Source organism: Oryctolagus cuniculus, chromosome 2, assembly GCF_051225735.1.
Source record: "Oryctolagus cuniculus isolate XC-2025 breed Fujian yellow rabbit chromosome 2, ASM5122573v1, whole genome shotgun sequence".
Lineage (NCBI taxonomy): Eukaryota > Metazoa > Chordata > Mammalia > Lagomorpha > Leporidae > Oryctolagus > Oryctolagus cuniculus.
The window spans coordinates 58,925,280-58,947,406 of NC_142868.1; the positions used below are offsets into that span (position 1 = coordinate 58,925,280).

The 22,127-nt window shown below is 35.7% G+C and overlaps 1 protein-coding gene across 3 annotated transcripts in view; it reads right to left on the reverse strand.

Moving 5' to 3' along the window:
* The window catches only part of VEGFC (vascular endothelial growth factor C), a 117,549-nt gene that overhangs the window by 29,117 nt on the left and 66,305 nt on the right, over positions 1–22,127 (reverse strand). The window contains exons 2-4 of one of the 3 annotated variants that reach the window (XM_051832528.3): positions 21,150–21,246; positions 14,251–14,464; positions 12,651–12,841 (exon numbers count right to left, since the gene is read on the reverse strand). In XM_051832528.3, coding sequence (XP_051688488.1) covers positions 12,651–12,841; positions 14,251–14,404 — 345 coding nt within the window. In that variant the 5' untranslated portion in view covers positions 14,405–14,464; positions 21,150–21,246. The remainder of the gene's footprint in view (positions 1–12,650; positions 12,842–14,250; positions 14,465–21,149; positions 21,247–22,127) is intronic. The other 2 variants (XM_002709481.6, XM_089327259.1) reach the window with 2 other exon arrangements.

Sequence of the window (22,127 nt, forward strand, 5' to 3'; positions counted from 1 at the left end):
TGCTAAAACAGAAGAAAGCAGAGAGAAGAACTTGGAAACCTGTGCGTGTGGTGGGTGTTTGGTACAGCAGTTACGACACTGCTAAGTAGGATGGCCCAAGGGGTTGAGCCTCTGTCCATCAATCAATCTTAAGAAAGAAAAAGGCACCACTAGGGATGTTCACATCCTATACAGTACTTGAGTTTTATTCTTAGCCTTGCTCCTGAATCCAATTTCTTGTTATTTCTTCCTTCCTGGGAAGGAGCAGGTGATTTCTTAAGTGCTTGGGTTTCTGCCACCCACATGGGAGACCCAAACTCGGTTATAAACTTCCAGCTTTGGCTTGTTCCAGGCCTGTTGTACCAGTTTGTGGAGTTAATCAGTAGATAGGAGTTCCTCTAGGTCAGTTCTGCTGTTTCTCTCTGTGTCTGCCTCTCAAAAAGGGGAGGAGGTCACAGGGTGAAATATATTTAGCATTCTTTAAGACAAAAAGGAAAATAATTGAGTGGAGACAATCAGTAGCAGAAGTGACTCTTAAGGCTGCTGCCTAGGGGCTGTAGAAGAGAAAGAGTGGTGGGAATGGAGAGAAGAAATGCCCCACATTATTGGAGGGAAAGGGTTCATGTGGCTTAGGCCACCAGTAACATTTTGCTTATAGAACACTTGTAATCATTGCAGGATTAGGCATTGTCTCAAGTGACACAAAGCAAGACAGAGCTCCATAGTGAAGAATAATGCACTTTTTGAGATAACACATATAGCCAGGATGATATCTGCCCATTCCTAACTCTGCAGCATTTCTGCTACCAATTACACCTGCCATTCCAGATTCCACCTCAGCCTGATTTCCAAAGGGGAGAGAGGTCACAATGAGCGGTATATGTGATCATGCAGCAGTATCATCCATCCCTGCATGGATAATGTCCACAATCAGGATCTGCTCACAGGACAGGGGCTTTGAAGAATGCTCTAGTGAGACACAGAATAGTTAAATACACCTGGGGAAGGCGTCATCCTGAAAACATAAGCCCGGCTCTAAATTTCAAAGGCTGGAAGAAATTTGTGCTGGTGAATACACTGACTGAAAGACTAAACAGTAAGATAAAGGGGAACTAAAAACAAATCATTTGTTTAGAAAAGATTTTCCTGTAAGTTGATGGACTTTTATGGACACTGAAACTACAGTAAGAGGGAAAGATTGTTTGTAGTTTAAATAGAGGAAAACAAAATATGGTATTTCACTTCTCTCATCTGTGGCTAAGTGGGTGATGGACCACTAATGTCCATTAGGTTGATCAATAGGAATAAATAAACTGAACAATTAAAGTAAAAAAAAAAAATCTTTTCTTCTCTTAAAACATATCAGTAAACTTTTTTAAAAAACCTTAACAACGAAACAATTTCCCAAGTTCCTTCTGTTCTGGTCTTATGTTCATATTTTGATTGACTATCTTCTCCCATATAAAATGATTTTCTCTCATATAAACTTTCCATTTTCCTTTTAGTCATTATTGGGCGAGGCAACTTGATGCAATGGTTTAGACACTGGGACACCTGTTGGAGCGCTTGATTAGGGTCTGGCTCCTCAGCTTCCTATCTAGCTTAGTGCTAATGGCATCCCAAAAGGCAGCAGGAGGGACAATAATGGGGGTGACTTCCTTCCGGGTAGTGTTGTTTGGATTACTGCCCCTCTTCACCCTCTTAAATAATCATCATTGTTATCAGCCAAGATTGAGTTAAATCTTTGTTAAAGGAACTCTAAATTTTTAAATTTCTGCTTAAAATATTTCTTGTTTTCAGTAACTGCTTATTCAGTAATGATGAGATGTCAAGCTCCTTGCTGGAATGTCAAATAACAGGCATCAATAAATCTTACTCCTATTTTTCACACTTAACAAAGCTCACAATGGGAATGAATGAGAAAAAGTGTATATCCATATAGATTTTTGATACCATGCTAGAATGTTTAAATACCAAAAAGTTTATCATTAATACTGTTAGTGATGAGGCACTTGCAGTTTAACTCCCTTATCAATCTGTTCTTGCTGTTAAATGAAAATCTGAAGCAACAGTTATAACTTGCTTTCAAAAGAGTCAAGATCTATGAAAAAAATTGTGTTGTAAACAAAAGTAGAAAATGTTATATTTTAATGAAATATGAATACCAACACTATTACGTATTTTGAATTTTACAAAGTGCACAATAGTTTTTTGTATTACATTTACGTTGCTAGGGTACAAAATTTATGTATTATGTTCTACCCGAGCTAGTAATTTCACGTATATTTACTCAGTAAGTACTAATTGATGATATAATTTACTTGATTATATGCTTATCACCTGATATTTTGAAAGTAATTTTCCTAAAATTGCTTCACACTATAAAATTAACTGCTTTTGAACAATAGCTAATACTAACTTGCATCAAAGATTTATGTAGTAATAATAATAATTTAATATGAAGCCCAATGTCATATACTTTGAAATAAGAATATATTGATAGTTATATGCCTACAACACAACTCTTTCAGTTTTGGAAAGATCAAAAAGACAGGTACAAAGGAGATGTTAAATCATGCTGCAAACTGAAAAAGAATCTGTGTATTCTGTAACATTATAATAAACAAGGGAAAATGGCAAGGATTTCCAACTGAGAAGTTTCAAATTGTTACCCACTGACATTCTTTCATAAGGATTTTTAATAGTCAATTCTCAATAAAAAGAATGGACTTCAAATAAAGCCACATTTTGAAACAATAGATTATTTACTATAGCATAGCAACGGATGTAAAGCAACAATTTCTAATTCTACTTATTTTATAGGCTATTCAAGCAAGAGATGTGGAATTTTGTTAACTAAAACATCCTCACTTATGGCTTAGTTTTAAATTACAAACGAATGTTTTGGTACAAGTATGACCCCAAGTTTCTCCCTTTAACATATGTATATCTAAAATATAACCTGTTTCTCTCTAGATCATAATATTTAGCACATAAATTTTAATATTATAACCTTGTGTCCATTAAGTACAAAAGTTATTTGTAGCTTCTGGAGAGTATGATTAATAAAATTCAGGTTTAAAAACAATGCAACATTAAAGAAATAACCTCTAAAAAAATGGGAAGGCTGGCACCGTGGCTCACTAGGCTAATCCTCCGCTTGCGGCGCCGGCACCCCGGGTTCTAGTCCCGGTTGGGGCACCAGTTCTGTCCCAGTTGCTCCTCTTCCAATCCAGCTCTCTGCTGTGGCCCAGGAGTGCAGTGGAGGATGGCCCAGGTCCTTGGGCCCTGCACCCACATGGGAGACCAGGAGGAAGCACCTGGCTCCTGGCTTCGGATCGGCGGCCGCTTGGGGGGTTAACTAACAAAAAAAAGAAGACCTTTCTCTCTGTCTCTCTCTCTCACTGTCTAACTCTGCCAGTGAAACAAACAAACAAAAAAAAAAAAAAAAAAGGAAAAGGTGTGTCTGGCATTGTGGAATAGCAGATAAAGAAGCCACCTACAATATTACATCCAGTATAGGTTTTGTCCTGGCTGCTCCACTTCTGATCCAGCTCCCTGCTAACTGCCTGGGAAAGCAGCAGCAGATGACCCAAGTGCTTAGTCCCCTGCCAACCACATGGGAGACCAGGATGAAGCTCCTGGCTTCAGCCTAGCCCAGCTCTGGCTGTTGTGGTCATCTGAGGAATGAACCAGCAGATGGAAGATATCTCTCTCTCTCTCTCTCTCTCTCTCTCTGTGTGTGTAACTCTTTCAGAATAAATAAATCTTTAAAAATTTTTAAAAACATTGGAAAAGTTGATAATTGTAGGTTCACAGAGTGTTCCAGCTACACAGACTATTATTAACACCCTCTGCCTCTTAAATTGAGTTTGAGAAGAAAAAAGGATACAGATATTTACATCTGGTACTGACTTAATTTTAATATATTGTTATTAATAAAACTTGTATACAGAGCCATAATTTAAATGACCACAAATTCAGAATAAAATTTGTTAACACGATTCGTAACTTAAGTTGGAAAAAAGTGATATTTTTCAATGACGACAATTATTTTCTTAGCACAAGAGTTATTCATTCAGCACCTTCTTTTTTCCACATCAGGATAAAGCCTCATATCAACAATTGTGCTTGCCAAATATTAACTTGCTAAAGATACACTATAAATCACGTTCTGCTTGCTGAATACATATGAAAGTAATAAGTTGAGACTACCACAGCATTCTGTTTAATTAATGGAAGAATGACTCATGTCTCTGACTGCAATGAAAAATAATTCCTCAAAGTTTCATTATAAAGTTGCATATTTACTAAGTTATATTTTCCTGTAAACTTTTAGGAAACATTCAATTAAATCACGTATCTGGAATGCCATTGATCATACTGTATATTAAGTCTTCATAAAAAATGAACAAAATGGTGGTTGCTTTTTTAAGATGGAAATACAACGTTTTAAATAATATAGTTTCTGTGTACCAGAACTAGCTCATCATGAAGCCTCAGCCCCGACTGCTGGTTCCTCCTATAGGCATTAATGAATACACTCTAGTTTACTGAATTCTAACCTCACAATTTCCAATGAGATCTCAAGCATTTAGTAGTTTTTATTTTTCACCCCTACCTATCATCAGCAAAATATTTAAGGTAAATACTAACAAATACTATCAAATACTTTTTAATCCAAGAATGTGGCTTGAAAGATGATGATTTTCCTCTGCTTATACTTTCACCACATAATTTACTTTCCACAAAACTCACTTTCAAATTTTTAGTTTTGTCTCTTAAATATACAATTTCTCATAAGAAAATACATTTTTAAAGCATGTGTTTATGAAAAAGTTCAAATAGACATCCAATGAACTTAACTTTCCAAAGCCACTTAGATATTGGTTGTAGAGGACTTTGAAGCAGTTGTTATCGATTACTTTACTTTGGAATGCCTAAGTGCATATGGTTTTACTTCTCAACTAACAGCTGGCTTCCTCACACATTCTGATAACCTGCCCCTACTGAGTCCCATAAAAACATTTCTACGAAGTTTCTATAAAAATTTGGGCTTAAATTTACTTATAATATTTTGGCCCTACAATTTATAATTCCAATTGGTGAGTTTGGTTGCTAAAATGTATGTCTGAAACTCTTTCCACTAAACAACATTCTTTTTCATTGTTTAGCTTCAAAAATACAGAAACTTCCCTTTATATTAAAAACAAATGACCACACATTCCTATTTATACTATATTAATAATAAATCAGGAAAAGGTGCTGCCTGGGTACAAGCTTTTACAAATGTAAAAGTCAGTATAAATGTAAATAGTGCCCTACTGCCTTCCAGAATTGCATATCTCACCCTTCTTTTATTTGTAAACATTTTTGGTATGCATTACCACAAACCACTTTACTTTTTCAAAATAATTACAATACTTTTAAACACTTGATACACCTTGACTTTTTTTTGCAAAACTGAAAGCTTCATTAAGGTAGGATCTGTATAGTGCTCCATACCTGCTATAAAGTATAATATGGAGCACCACAGAATAGGTACACAATAAACACTTGCTTAATTAACTTCAAATTTAAATGATTGTTTTTACTACAAACAAAAACATCTCAGTGGATTCTATGGGTATGAAAAAGGCATAATGTTACAAAATCAAAGAAAGGAATGGATGGGACTATCCATGATAGATTTTGGCTTGCCTTTGGGATGGCTTCTTCTCTTTTGTTGCAAAAATTCTTTAAATATTAACAACCATACCGGGCCTTAAGCAATGTTTATTGGTATGATTAATTCCCAAAATCTATATCTAAATACTCAATCACTTTTCTAAAGTTACAGAAATAAATGTTCAACCTTTACTAGTATTTCCTCCACCTAAATAACACCCATACTCCTCGAAATCAGCATATTCAAAACTGCACATTTGACCCAAATTTATTTACTTTTATTCAAGTATTAATTTTATTCAGTTCCAAGTGCTTACTATGTACATAACCAAACACCCTCTTTGCTTTAGAGGAGTTTAGGGATGAGGGAATAAGACGATCTTAAAGACAGGTAAGGATGTGATGCTAAAATACGAGCAAGAAGGGATGCTTTGGGAACATACAGCAAGGTGTTATGAAGTGACACGTATCTAAGACTACAGTTGAGTAGAAATTAACTCCTTAAGTAGAGATATGCAGATCATTTTTAAGATGCTTCAAGGACAAAGTATACCATTGTAATAATCTAGAAGAACTAAGAGATACTGACATTATCTGAAGACTAAAATAATTTGGGTATTGCTAGAAACTGGTATTTGAACAGAATAGCAGTGGCAATTGAAAACAGATTTTCATAGCAGTCAGATCATGGAGGCCACAATGTATCATGTTAAGGGATTTTATCCAAAAGGAGGGTGTCATTTAATATAGTTAACAACTTAGAACATTCTCACCAACCCTTCAGAACAGATGCTGGTCTGAGCAATCCAAATAGAAAAGACCAACATATCAAGACCCTAAGAGACCACTGCCTCAGTCACAATAGTGCAATGTTACTAAACAGTTTTTAGCAGTGTTTGATTGAGTATTTGTAGAAGAAAACAACCACTGCTAAAATATGGTAAATGGCATGGAGGGAATAAGAGTGTAAGTATAACATGAGTTACTAGGCTGCTCCAAGTGTAATTGTCCAGGTTAACAACAACAACAACAAAACAGAAGATCAGGATAAACACGATGCTAGGTTCTACAGAGGTTTGGCACATAGATTTATGAAGAGCCACCAATTGGACTTTCAGGGAAAGGAAGAATAATTTGGCTTGAACAACTGGGTAAATGAAGAGAATACTGGAAAAATAATAGGACTCTGACTTCTTGCTTATGTAGTCAATGCTGGTGAGAAATAGGTCTTATCTCTAGAGTGAGGGTAGGAGGCAGATGAGCTTTGACTTATCCAGAGGAAAGTCAAGTCACATGGTTGAGTAGGTGGTATGGAAATCAGAAGAGATGCCTAAGCTGCAGAGAAGGGTTTGGGAAAAAACAAAAACAGTAGATGAGGAAACATAAGCAGAGAACAGTGAGTCAGAAGAGGTGGATTGATAAAGAATTCTCAAGCATAAATACTACATTTTTTTATTAAGTTCAAATCTAAGTACCTAAAAAAAATCAGCACAGACAACTCCTGTTATCTACTCTGCCCATACATAAAATACACATCTATTTGCTGGACAATTGGAAGAGGAACTGAATTCTCACTTTTGCTCATATTAACTACTAAGATGGGGGGAGGGAAAGTGAATTTTCTCTCTTATTCTTTAAAGAAATTTATATTCTCAAAAGATTGAACTAAATTTATAGTATAAATAATGGATCTTGGTGTTTTTGTTTGGCAAAGGAATTAATCTTGAAGGTTACAGTAGGTAAGTATGGTGGGTGTGGCAAAGGAATTAATCTTGAAGGTTACAGTAGGTAGGTATGGTGGGTGTGGCAAAGGAATTAATCTTGAAGGTTACAGTAGGTAGGTATGGTGGGTGTGGTAGGTGTCAGAGAATCAACTTCCTGAAACTGAGAAAAAAACACTGTGGATGTGTCTATGTTTTCATTTGCTCTGCTGAGAACAGGTTGTTTTTTTTTTTTTTTTTTTTTTTTTTTTTTTTGACAGGCAGAGTGGACAGCGAGAGAGAGAGAAACAGAGAGAAAGGTCTTCCTTTGCCGTTGGTTCACCCTCCAATGGCCGCCGCGGCTGGTGCGCTGCAACCGGTGCACCGCACTGATCCAATGGCAGGGGCCAGGAGCCAGGTGCTTTTCCTGGTCTCCCATGGGGTGCAGGGCCCAAGCACCTGGGCCATCCTCCACTGCATCCCTGGCCACAGCAGAGAGCTGGCCTGGAAGAGGGGCAACCGGGACAGAATCCAGCGCCCCAACCGGGACTAGAACCCGGTGTGCCGGCACCGCTAGGCGGAGGATTAGCCTAGTGAGCCGTGGCGCCAGCCGAGAACAGGTTTTATGGGATCTAAAAAGCATTTGTGCACAAACTGTGTAGTAGGTAACTGTGGTAAACTGTGAACAAAACAGACCTATTTTTGTTTTTATGGAGGAGACATTAATCACATAATAGTGGATATATGATTTATATATCCATAATGATTTATATATCCATAATATGGATATATGATTTATACTATGTAACTACAAGCTATAAGTGCAACAGAAGAAAAGTATGAGATCTATAAAGAATTAAATAGAAATACTTCATCTAATCTACAGAGGCAGCAAAAATCTTGCCCACGAACTTCCTTGAGCATCTTGACATTTAAGCTGAAATCTGAAGAATCTGTACCTTAGTAAAGAGAAAATGAAAACCATTAGGCCAGGTTAACTTAAAGGTGTATGCAAACCAATGGGGACAGAAGAAAAATGGTGGTTCCCAGGAACTGAAGGAAGCTTAGAATATTAGAAGCACAAAAAGTTAGTTCCGGAGAGTTTCATTAGATCTTGATGAAGCAGAAACTGTTGGCCAGATAGGTAAGACTGTGATGAAACTTTTGGTCTTATTTTTCAGAGTAGCAGGAAATCATGTACAGGTCTTTATGCTGGAAACTGGTAACATCAGATCTGTTTTTTTCAAAATGCCATTACTGGCAATTTAGAGGCAAGAAAGAATAGGGGTAATGAAATAAGGAGAGCAGAGAAGTTGCTCTCTCATTAGTTGGAAAGGGCATCAGATGCATGTTGGACTGTGATGGTGGTATGCATATTCAAGATATTTGATTCAAGACACTTGAGAAAATTATTTTATTTGGCGATAGATTGGATTTGTTAAGAAGAAGGAGGAGGAAGAGGAGGAGAAGGAGGAGGAGGAGGAGGAGGGAGTGTCAATGACATTTCAACAAGAGAGGTAGAAAATCCAGAACCAGAAGTAGAAGACTGGAGTGTTTTATATAGTGGTATTATTGCTTTGTGGGACAGTGAGCTTGGTGTTGTAGAGAGAAGGAGTTTCTTTGAAGAACTATTATACAAAACATTTGGGCATCAGTACTGACGGAAGATATAATTTGGAATACATAACTTTTTAAAAGATTCCAACCATAAGGATGTAGACGATTTTAAAAGACTCATTTAAAATATTTTCCCTGTATTACCTCAGTAAGACATAATAATTTGTGGAAGAATTACCAATTAAAGAGCTTTAGAATATTGTCAGTTGGAAACAACTTTAACCAAGAAAAAAGACTAACACTAAATAACTAGAATTTCAAAATATGAACAAATAAGAAAATCTCAACATCTCAATAGTTATTATTTAACTCTGCATATTAACAATATGAGAACACTGAAAATAACATTTCCTCTAACAACTAAATCAAATAATATATTTTTGAAATGATTAATGGGTTCTCACTAGATACATTTGTCTTGATGAAATCTTCAAAACTATCATTTTAGTTTATTCCATGTCATTCCATTTTTAAATGATTTAAAGATTTTAAATTTAAAGATTTAAAGATTTTAAATGATTTAAAATTTAGATTTTGAAAAAGCTCAATTGGTATATCGGGACCTCTTGAAAATCAACGAAATTGATAATGGTTTAAATCAAACACCTCAATTAACAATAAAATATAGAAGACATTATATTACTTAACAGATTATTTTACAATATACATTGCTAAAAGTGCTGCAAAAATACTTATTTGTTTTCTCTAACTTTAAAAAACAAGTATTTTCAAGAGACTCAGAAGATTAAAATTTCCTTTGGGGGTTTGGCTTGAACATAAAAGCAGCGATATTTTTAATACTAATTTTTAAAAACATGTTACTTTTGCAGAATATCTGAATATATAAAGTAATATAATATAGAATTTATATGTGATTTAAAAAGTCTTTGTTTCAAACATGATAGGATGTTAAAGAATCCTATTTTACTTCTGGATTGTGATAAGATGAATACATGATATCTAGCAGAACCTCTTAAATTAGTGAAGTTTTGTTGAGAACAGTGTAGTATATACACTATAAAGGTACATTGTTTTGGTGAACGAATTTTTAATTGTTACTCAGTAAAGATTCAGGGACAGAAATGAACCAAAGATAAGTATTGTTATGCCCTAATGGTACAGCTATATGTTAGTCCATTAAAATGTCAAATTTTTTTAAGCACTGAAAAATGTAATAATGTTCCCACAACAGAAGATTCTACTGGCAAAGTTTCTAAAGGCATGTATATATGTAGAGCCATACTGTTTTCCTTGCTAATAGATGTTAGAATAAGCTGTACATTATTTGCTGTACTTTCAGGAAATAATTAGAAAATAAATTACTTATGGCCCTACTTAATACAATAATAACAATAATATAAGACCCCAAAGGATCATTTTTTAATATATTTTAGAGTTTAGACAGAAGGGAGAGGAGTAAATTCAACTCTGTAATTTATTTTTCTGTTTCTTCCTATAAATCTCTGTGTCTGAAATGGTTTGTTTACTCATTAAGTGTGTGAATAATACAAAGAAATTTTAAAAAATGGCAATGCAGTTGGGTTGAATAATTGGACAGTGTTTCAAAACTCAGAGTCTGAGGCTGGCGTTGTGGCCTAGTAGGTAAAGCTGCTGACTCTGATGCAGGCGTCCTACATAAGTGCTGGTCTGTGTCCCGGTTGCTCTACTTCTGATCCAACTCCCTGCTAATGGCCTGGAAAAGCTAGCAAAAGATGATCCAAGTGTTTGAGTCCCTGTTCAAGCTGCATGTGGGAGTTGCGGATGAATCTGCTGACTCTTGGCTCTTCTGCTTGGCCCATGATTGGCTGTTGTGGCCATATGGGGAGTGAACCAGATAGAATCCCTCTCTCTCTCTCTCTCTCTCTGTGTGTGTGTGTGTGTGTGTGTGTGTTTATGTGTTTGTGTGTGTGTGTCTATCCCTCCCTGTCTGTAAGTCTAAATTTCAAAATGAATAAACAAATCTTAAGAAACAAACAAAATACTTAGGGACCAAAACATACTCTTTACAGGAAATACTTTAGAAATTTTCAACTGGATGGGAAAATGCAATTGAAGTAATTTAGGCAACAATCTTAGGTTTCATTTCTATTTACATTGCATTAAGAGTCCATACTTTTAGGGCCGGCGCTGTGGTGCAGCTGGTAAAGCCACACCTGCAGTACCAGCATCTCATATAGGTGAGAATTGGAGTCCTGGCTTCTCCACTTGCGATCCAGCTCTCTGCTTATGGCCTGAGCAAACAGTGAAGGATAGCCCAAGTCCTTGGGCCCTTGCACTCACGTAGGAAACCCAGAAGGAGCTCGTGGCTCCTGGATTTGGATTGGCTCAGCTCTGGCCATTGCAGCCATTTGGGAAATGAACCAGCAGATGGAAGACACCCCCGCCCCTGCCTCTGCCTCTCTGTAACTCTGCTTTCAAATAAAATAAATAAATCTTAAAAAAAAGAGTCCATACTTTTTTTATTAGTTGGGACCATATACACCAGCTAAAGTTTGTATGGAATGCAAATGTTAATTTGCTATCATTCCATCTTGTAAAATCACATGGAGCATGAAACAACTTCTTTTTTGTTTTCAAAGGTCAAAGGTGTAGTTTTGAATTTAGCCAGATTGCCCATGCTTAGTCCAACTCTCAAAAATACTTGGAAAAGGCCGGCGCCGCGGCTCACTAGGCTAATCCTCCGCCTGCGGCGCCGGCACACCGGGTTCTAGTCCCGGTAGGGGCGCCGGATTCTGTCCCGCTTGCTCCTCTTCCAGGCCAGCTCTCTGCTGTGGCCAGGGAGTGCAGTGGAGGATGGCCCAAGTGCTTGGGCCTTGCACCCTGTGGGAGACCAGGAGAAGCACCTGGCTCCTGCAATCGGATCAGTGCAGTGCCATTGGAGGGTGAACCAAGGGCACTCTCACTGTCTCTCACTGTCTACTCTGGCTGTCAAAAAAAAAAAAAAAAAAAAAAAAAAAAAAAAAAAAAAAAAAAACTTGGAAAAGCCTTTAGGCCCAGGGCAACCATGGTCTTGTCTTTCAGGGAGAAGTTTGCAATAGCCTAGCCCATAGCACTGGACTGCTCTAAAGGTTCTGTGGCACCCAGGATTTCCAACAACACTCTCATGGTTATCATCAGCAAATATTCATGCCCTATATGCACTGACCCCTCTGTCACGGAAGACCTACAACACCCATCTGTGCATCTGCTTTGAAAACCTCGGATGCAAACTGAACCTTCAGAAAAGTCCCTTACTCCTTAATTAGATGCTTAACATCGAATACAATGGGATTTACAATTTACTCAAAGTATTTAACATTGGCATTATTTTGCTTTTGAAAACAGCAAAATGCATTTGTTCAGTATATTGGCTTTTTGCAATACTGCACAACCATTTCACAGATCATGTGCATGTAGTTATGTACTCTGAATATGAAATCTGTGCTGTACCTCTATATCCATGAAACTTAACTATTCACAAGTATTTTTCTGGCAAATGAAAATGTTATTCTTAAAGAACAACACATGAATATATATGCATATATGTATTTATTATTTTCTTCATTAGGCCTTGATTCTACAATATGAACAGAGTTTATAAAGCATGAGTACTTTCTTTGTGACATTGTATCATCAGAACCACAAAACACTGATTCATGGTTCTGGTTGTAAGGGTACTCAGGTATGGCTGAAATAAGGAATACCTACCGTTTTGCTGAGGTAACTTGTGCTGGTGTTCATGCACTGTTGCCCTTCACTGTTGCAGCAGCCCCCACATCTGTAGACGGACACACATGGAGGTTTAAAGAAGGTGTTTGTTGCTGCTCCAAATTCCTTCCCCACATCTATACACACCTCACGTGGCATGCATTGAGTCTTTCTCCACTCATTATCAATACCTGTCGAGTCATAGGAAGTTTGTAAGTCATATAGAAGCCACCAAAGGGGAAAAAAGGCCACAGCAATTGTATGCCACTCATATTTCATTTCAGATTTTAAAATTAAAAGTAGAAATTTAGAGAAACAGTTGATAGAATACTAAATTGTGACATAATATTTAACAGAACACCTAAGGATATATTCTTAAGAAAATCATTTCTATAGCCACATAATAAACTAAATTAGGATTGCACTCTCTTAAAAATACACTAATATCCTACAACATTGATGTTTGGCATTTTATACTTAATAAAATAAGAATTTAGTATATAGATGTTTACAAGGTGTGCAAAAATAGAGTTATGTTCATTTGCTATAATAGATATTATATTTTCGTGGTCTCAGACCCAATTTAATGATATTATTTTTTCTTATTAAACTGAGATATAAATGAGAAGATGGCTATGGCTTTGGACTTCATTCAAAAGTCATTTAAAGGCAGGCTATTTCACAATAGTAGGTAATTTAATGACAATAACTATGTGAAATGCAAGGCCAAGTTCCATCAACTGAGACTTGTATCCCTACACTAACTTTGTTCAGGAAAATCAAACTTTCCTACCCCCTTCATGCTCTCTTGGAATTCTCTTTCCAGTGAGTTAGTGGCTTACCTATAACACTGTTGACTCTTTACTGCATTACATATGATGTACTTCCTAAGTGTTCTAGTTTATGTCTCCCATATTTCCCTAAAATAAAATTTTTGGAAAAAAAAGGACATAAACTGTTGGTTACTCAACCATGAAGCCATTGTGTTTGCTTGCTTGTGTTCTCAAAATATTTTGCAATATCAAACCTTTATAGTGATTAATATCTAACAACTGAAGGGATTCATTTTTAAAACAGCCCACTAATTTATATTATGCTGCTATATGCAGCATCACCATCTTTTGTGAAACTTTATACTATGTAGCTCAGCCTTACAAAAGTCCAGCTCTAAGCCAGTTTTCAAGGCAACTAGCAGTGTTCTCATAAGTTATTTGGGTTTGCTTTGAGAGAAATAAAGCATTTCTAAATCCAAATCAGAGAGTAAATTTATGTATAATTATTTTGTAAGACACAGTATACTTAAATGAATAAATTCACATGCTGTGTAAATACACCTGTATATATATAATTAAATTTTTACAGTGGGGTTAAAAAAACATGCATTTATACATTTCTATCTATGCATTTCAGGAAATTACTTAAATGCTCAATGTGAAATCAAAAAATGCTGAATTTTAAAAATAATTCTTTATTTTATTTTATTTTCATCCCTAAAGGTATATGCAGTAGAACAAATTCTGATGTTAGAGGACCAGGTTGGTGACCTTCACTAATTTGATGTCTAAGACTTATTACACATTTTCTTTGCCATGATACTTACTTTTCAAGATTTCTGCATTATAATGTGCTGCAGCAAATTTTATTGTCTCTTCTGTCCTTGTGTTGAGGTCGGGCTGTTCTTTACTGTGCTGCCAGCCTGATTTCCTCAGCTGACACTTGTACATTTTCCAATATTCTGGGTACAGTACAGTCATGAGCTCATCCACGCTGGACACAGATCGCAACTGCTCCTCCAGATCTTTGCCTACATAAGCCTGTCAAAGAAAAATGCAAGATCATTCACTTTCTGGCTTAAAGGATTTGGAAACAGATGCACTAAAAATCTTGAAATGTTACGGAGGCTATATTACCTAATAAAATGTATTAACTCTTTCTGAGTTACTTAATTTTTCTTAGTAAAAATATATTCAGAGTTACACTTTTATAAATTAACAGGGTTACTTCAAAAAAGTTCACAGAAATGGAACTAAAGGGAGTTATTTTGTTGCAAAAATTAAGAAATTTATGCCCAGTTTTTTTTTTCATAATATGGGTTTTGCATGAATTTTTAAAAAGTCTCCCATGTGCATGGATTTCAAATTTTTTTGCACCAGGATACATTTATCTTTTGAATATATATTTCCATAAACTTTTTGAAGTTTAACTCATGCAATTAAAATTTATATTTAATGAAGACAAAATTATCATGAGAAATAACTTTAAAAATAAAGGTAGCTTTTATTTATTTGGTTATTTTACATAACTGAGTTTGACAATAGCATCAGATTAAGGTTTATATTTTGAAAGAGTATCCCAATATTTGCAAAAGTTCTGATCATTCAGCTATATGCTGCTATGAAAAAGACATTAAATCGTTCAGAGAACACTAAATATGCATACAAAAAAGTTAATCGTTTCTATAAGTATATCCAAATGGGTAGAACATTTCATGTTATATTAAAGTAGTTACCTTATCTACAAACAAATTTTTAAATTTTATTCTAAAATTAGGAAAACTTAACTGTTTAGCTTCTATCTGCAAAATGAAATAAACACAATTTTTATTCTCTATTGACATGATCATCACAGATTTTAAAACTAAATATATAAGTAAATACTTTAGAGATTGATTTTCAGTTTAGTGAGCATAGAAATTAACAGGAGAACTGTTAAAATTTCAAGTAACTTTCCCCAATCTCCCTATGGATTCACAGAAGAGAATAAAGAGTCTATATTTATTCTAATGAGTCATAGCTTTTCCTTTCTAATATTTGAAATACAAGATGAACATAATTACCTTAAAATGGAAACAGAATTTAATTGAAAGCTTTTCTCACTTTTTTAGTAATCCAAGTTATGCTGTTATAGATGATATTGTATTGTATGTTGACTGACAAATATAGACTAATGAAATTTTCTTACATTATTACAGAATCTCCTAAAAAATGAGGTAAGGAATTATAAACTGTATTCCTTCCCATTAGACAATGACATTGTGTACACATATTGGATTTCTCCTTTCTCCACCAGTTATTGTGTGATTTGAACACATCATTAAATCACGTTAGGTCTAGGTTACAAAGATGCTGATTACCTTCAAAGATTCGATTACCCTCTGGAATATGCAGGGTGAATCTTTACATACAACTATTCAAAATAAAATTCTGTTCAACAGGTGAGGGGACTAATGAAGAGATTTTAGTTTAAACGGAAGTGACACATTATTTTCTCAGGTTTCTGGATTATTTGCTTATGAAATATCTGCCTAAAAAGAAAATCTCACATTTAACACAAATTCAAGAAACCAAAGTGCTTAAGTATATCAAAGGATTACTCAAAGAAACATCATAAAACTAAAAATTATTCTAAAAATCATCCTAGGTAGGGGCTGACACTGTAGAGCAGTGGGTTAAAGCCCCGGTCTGCAAAACTGGCATCCTATACAGGTGCTGGTTCAAGTCATAGCTGCTCCTCTTCCAATCCAGCTCTCTGCTATGGCCTGGGAAAGCAGTAGAAGATGGCCCAAGTCCTTGGGCCCCTGCACCTGTGTGGGAGACCTGGAGGAAGCTCCTGGCTCCTGGCTTTGGATCGGTGCAGCTCCAGTCATTGCAGCCATCTGGGGAGTGAACCAGAGAAAGAAAGATCTCTCTCTCTCTCTGCCTCTGTCTTTCTGTGACTCTGTCCTTCAAATAAATAAATACATCTTTAAAGAAAAATCACACTAGGTGAAGCGAAGGATATGTGAATGTGGTAATCATTGACCATCTATATGTACATCAAATTATCATATCATAACCCTTAAAAATTCATGCTTTACCAGTTATGCCTCAGTAAAATTGGAAAAGTGATACATAGGCATATTTACCTGGAGTAAATGTCATAGCTAGTTTTTTGCTAGCTTGTTCTTATTGAACAGCCATAGAACACAAAGTGCAACAGGGAACTATACAAGTATGTGATTGGAGGGTCCCTGGGACAGTTTGCCCTCCAGTTCAGCAAAGAATAAAGTCAGGCTGTGACTTATGCTGATGAAACTAATTTCAGAAATAAGCCCAAGTGCTCCTTCTACCCAGAGAAACTGCAATATAGCATTGTTCAAGAAGGCAATGAATGATGCATACCAAATCTTAAGTAAGGGGATGGTAATGAAGATGGGCTTTCAAAAATGTTATTTAAAATTTTAAGCCAAATAAATTATCCTTGCACTTTAAAATACAGAAATGAATAATAAGAGTTACGACATTTATATCTGCAAAAGAAAACATGATGTCCCCAAAATGTATCAGAGAGAATAACATAAGTGTACAAAACAACATAAGCACACAATTCACACTAGATAAAAATCTAATACACAAAATGATATACTGGTAGAAGACAAACGTTATTATATCTTTAGTGTGCTCTTAGTCTGAAAAAAAGGTCTTTGTAACGGAATATAAAAATAAACTATAATTATTTGTATAGCAGAAAATACCGTAGACAAAAGACAGTAACATTGGAAACTATTTTTAATATGCACAACAGATGGAAAAGGACTAATATTCTTAAAATATCACATGAACATGTTAATGAAAAAACCAAAGAGTGTCTTCAATAGAAAATGAGTGATATACATGAACTGAATATTCAAAAGTACAAATAAAATCAGTACTTGTATATAATCATAATATATAATGGCAAAAGTGAAGAAATTGTAATTTTAGTTCTTTACAATTGTGGTGGTAATAAAAATTTGTGATGGTATTCAAGGAATATGTAGTGTTGCAAAATCGAAAGGCCTCTATTACATAACCCATTTTGGAATTAAATTGACTATCTAAAAGATGTATGTGTGTGTGTATGTGTGTATGCAAATTCATTGTGAGGCTGTATCTCTGAAATTGTGAATATTAAAAAAACAGGAAAATAGTACTGTATTTGTTAAATAACTTATAGCAAAAACAGAAATCAGCATGAAAACAATGTAATGACATTATAAAATGATAGACATAAAATTTAGATGTCCATGAAACACTATTTTATGAAAAAGTCGGTATGAAATTTGTAGACTAATCAAACGGCTCACAAACATATATAGTATGACTTTTAACAGAAGTTTTATAGATTGCATATATGTGTGTGTTCATGTGTGTATATGTATATCATACATATATATACAAGTAAATATGCACATATATATATAGTAATGTATAGTTTTAATTGTAAAAGTAGTAAAAAAGTTATCTTCTGCAAACTGTGTAATTAGGGTGATCATGTTCATCTATACATTTCTCTTTTAAGTTTTAAGATGAAGATATGTATGAATTTACAACCCGAACAAAAATTTTAAAGTAATTATATCTAAGCATATTGCAGTCCATATGATTAGCTCTCATTCCAGTCTTTCCTTTATTTTACTGGTCTTATTTTTACATAAAGCATACCTTTGATATATTCTTTAATTAGTACCAATCATTGGCAGAAGCAGAAGCTATCACAGATAAACAGACTAAAAATGACTTAAAGGGGCAGGCGTTTAGCCCAGACAGCCATGAGTTAAAACATCCATGATCCATATCCAAGAACCTGAGTTTTACACCTAGCTCTGTAATGCAGAGAGGCAGTGGTGATGTCTCAGGTATTTAGATTCCTGCCACCTATGTACCTGGATTGAGTTCTCAGCTCCCAGTTTTGGCCTGGCCAAGTCTTGGCCATTGCATATATTTGGGGGTGAACCAATTGGAAGCTCCCTCTCTCATAAATAGATACTATTTACCAAAAAAATGGCTTAGATACTGAGAAATTTTTTCCTTAGTTATCATTTTACTCATGTGGAATAAAAATAAGCTTTACCATCAAAAGACATGATTTTCTTTTATTTATTTATTTATTTTGACAGGCAAAGTGGACAGTGAGAGAGATACAGAGAAAGGCCAAAAGACATGATTTTCATCTTGGCTGCTAGCCAAGTTTAACTGGGTAATATCAGACTTTATTTCTTTGAACTTCATTTTAATTTGTAAGATGGAGTACGAATATCTTTCTTCTAAAGATTTGTGATGACTCAAATAGACATATGATGTATAACAGAACGTTTATATTCAGGTGTGGGATTACCCATTAGTATTACAATGGTAAGGAATAAGAATATAGTATTGAGTTTGTTTTTTAGATAAATTGAAGCCTTCACATAATTATTAACTGTATGTCAGTGATGTGTAACTTCTGATGTAGTACTTCTTTAGATCTGTCTTATGCATGTTCATTCTAACAGGCTAGTAATTTAGGGATTGGTCATTGTCAAGGTGACGGATTGGGCTGTTTCACTGACATCCCAGGGAATAGTTATAGAGCTGTTCAGATAACCAACATGTAAAAGATCTAACCATGGATCCTCCACATTCATTTCCTAGTTTTGAAGAATTTGAAGAATATCCAGTAACCTTGAATGAGTTCTGTATCAGAGATACCCAAAATCTTTAAGAAGAAGTGCTATGCACATGAAAATCAAGTTCCTTATTAATGCCTTCTTGACATTTTATGTTCACCAACGTTTTCTAGAACATTGAGGGCATCTGTTTGAATACTATTATATTCCTTTTATTCTCCAAAGGTATGAGTGTCATTTAAAACAGGAAGTGAGTTAAAAATGGATATTCAAGTCTAATAAAAATTTTAAGCCATCTAAAAAGGAATCAAACTTTCAATTCTAACTTGCGTGGATCAATTAGGTGATAATAGAAATTATTCTTTGGAGCCAGCCTTGTGGCATAGTGGACAAAACAATACAGACATCAAATATGGGTTCTGGTTTGTGTCCCAGCTGCTCCCCTTCCAATCCAGCTCCTTCCTAATTGCATGAGAAAAGCAGTGGAGGCTGTCCCAAGTACTTGGGGTCTTGCAACCCACCTGAGAGACCTGGATGAAGCTACTGTCTCCTGGGTTCGAACTGGCCCAGCACTGGCCATTACTGCCAACTGGGGAGTGAATCAAGGGATGTAATATCTCTCTCTTTGTTTCTCCCTCCTCTTCTCTCTGTAACTCTGACTTTCAAATAAAACAAATAAATCTTTTTTTAAAAAATAAAACTACTCTTATGTAACTTTCTCCTGCATGTAGTAGCGAACAGCAACCCATACGGCATCCAGTGGAGGATTTCGAGATGCCATGCAAGTCAAAGCTGAGTGTACACTCAATGGCAAGAAGTTAGCAGAAAATCATCTTAATAACTCATAGACTTAAAATACATTTCCTGGGGCTGGCATTGTGGTAAAGACACTTCCTCCAATGCTGCCATCCCATACAGGCACCGGTTTGTATCCTGGCTGCTCCACTTCAGTTCCAGCTCCTTTCTAATGGCCTGGAAAAAGCAGCAGAAGACGGCCCAAGTGCTTGGACCCCTGTTACCCATATGTGGGAGACCTGGATGAGGCTCTTGGCTCCTGGCTTCAGCCTGGTTCAACCTTTTGTGTTGCAGCCACTTGGGAGTAAACCAGCAGACAGAAGCTCACACGCGCGCGCGCTCTCTCTCTCTCTCTCAACTCTTTCAAATAAAAAAAAAAAATCCTTAAAAAATGCGTTTCCTTCCTACTTTAACAGGAGTAGGGGATGCATTATCTCTGGTTCTAGAAAACTACCTGATGAGAAAGATCTTTGGGTTTTCACCTGACCTCAAGACTTCTTTTTAATTATAAAGAGTTGTAAAGTGAGCCCTTAATTTACAATCATCTACTTTAAATTTTACACACACTGAAAAAGTAGCTTTCATCTTGCTGTTTAGCTTTAACTAGGGGTTGTTCAGATGTTTTTGGGGAAGACACAAATGCACGTGGGTTATCCTACCTAGCACAATCTAGGGAGTCAATGTTAAGGACCAAACAGGACTTGGCCCCCAAACTCACGCAGATGGTTAAGCCTTAAAGTCTTAACAATAACAGTTAGTGGACTAATGCTAATGGATGACAGATTAGGGTTGAGATTTGATCTAATTTTGGTGGCTAGGAGGTAGGCCAGTGGGGATGTCTTCATGTCTCTGATGGGTTGCCCTTAGAAGACAGTTCTTATAAGAAGGTTGGTTATTTAAGCTGATTCCACCTGGCTTCTCCCTGGAATTGTTCCTCCACATATGCTCCTCCATCGCCAGAATTCCTAGCAGTGACAGCCATGTAACAGGTGAACTCGGAGGTTCTTCAGTTTCCTAACATCTGTGCTAGGCAAATTGCAAATTTCAAATGTATGAAGGTACTTTGAAAAGTGTATGGAAAATGCACACTTTCTTTTAAATCCATTTTTTCCTCAAATTTTTTGAAGTACTCTGATATACTCTAATTATTTTAAAATACATTTTAAAGCAAAAATTGGATTAGGTGGCAGAATGGAGAATGTTTTAGATTTGAGAAATCATAAATATGAAAATTCAAATAATATCCTTTTAAGGAATAAAAAAAATATGTTTTACATGACCTTAACAAATCATTTTACCTAATGTTCAGTGAAGGTGTCAGAGTCAGGATTCTTTCACCCCAGGCCACCCATCATCCATGTCTACACCAACCTGATGTGCCACAGAGAGGTAACCCTGGAAGCAGATATATAAATTGCAGTTTAATATTGGAAGATTTTTGTCTGAGATGTCCTACTGTAAATGTTGAAAATAATGTCATAACAAAGTATAGAGTCCTTTATGTCTACCATTAATTATGTAAATTATTATTTATAATAGTGAAGTAACTTTTTTAGTTTGCCAAATGTATGAATTAAGCCAAAATCCGTTATTTATTTTACTGAATCCTAAATAATGGAGGCTCTTAGAAAATACTTTCAATATTCATTTTATATTATGTTACTTTGGAGGAAACTTTTAATTCAATGCAAAATAAACAGTTTGTTAAACATCTCTGTATAATCAATGCAATGGGAAACAAGCTACTCTACACACATTTCTTGAACTAAAAATGGAGCACCCTTTATTTGACTTTTATTCTGGAAAGGAATTCACAAAGGAATCTTTGTACAATGACAAAATGATCTCACAAAAATTAATTCTTCTTTCCATATATGATTAAAAAATAATACTAAGTAGGTGAAGCCAAAAGTAACACCAACAAAAAATTGTTTAGAGAATAATAAAGAAATTCAAAGGAACTAAAACTTATTAGTATTCCAATATGGGTAGAACACTGGTTCTCCAGCAAGGGTGATTTCCACCCTACTCCCCCAACCACCACCTCAAGTGACCTTTGGTCATGTCTAGAGACATTTTTGGTTTTCAGAACACTTAGGGTGATGCTAGCACTAACTAGTAGAGGCCAGGAATGCTGTAAAACACTCTGCAATGAACAGGACAATTTCCTACAAGAAAAGAACCAGGCTGGCGCTGTGGCTCACTTGGCTAATTCTCCGCCTGCGGCACCAGCATCCCAGGTTCTAATCCCGGTTGGGGTGCCAGGTACTAGTTCC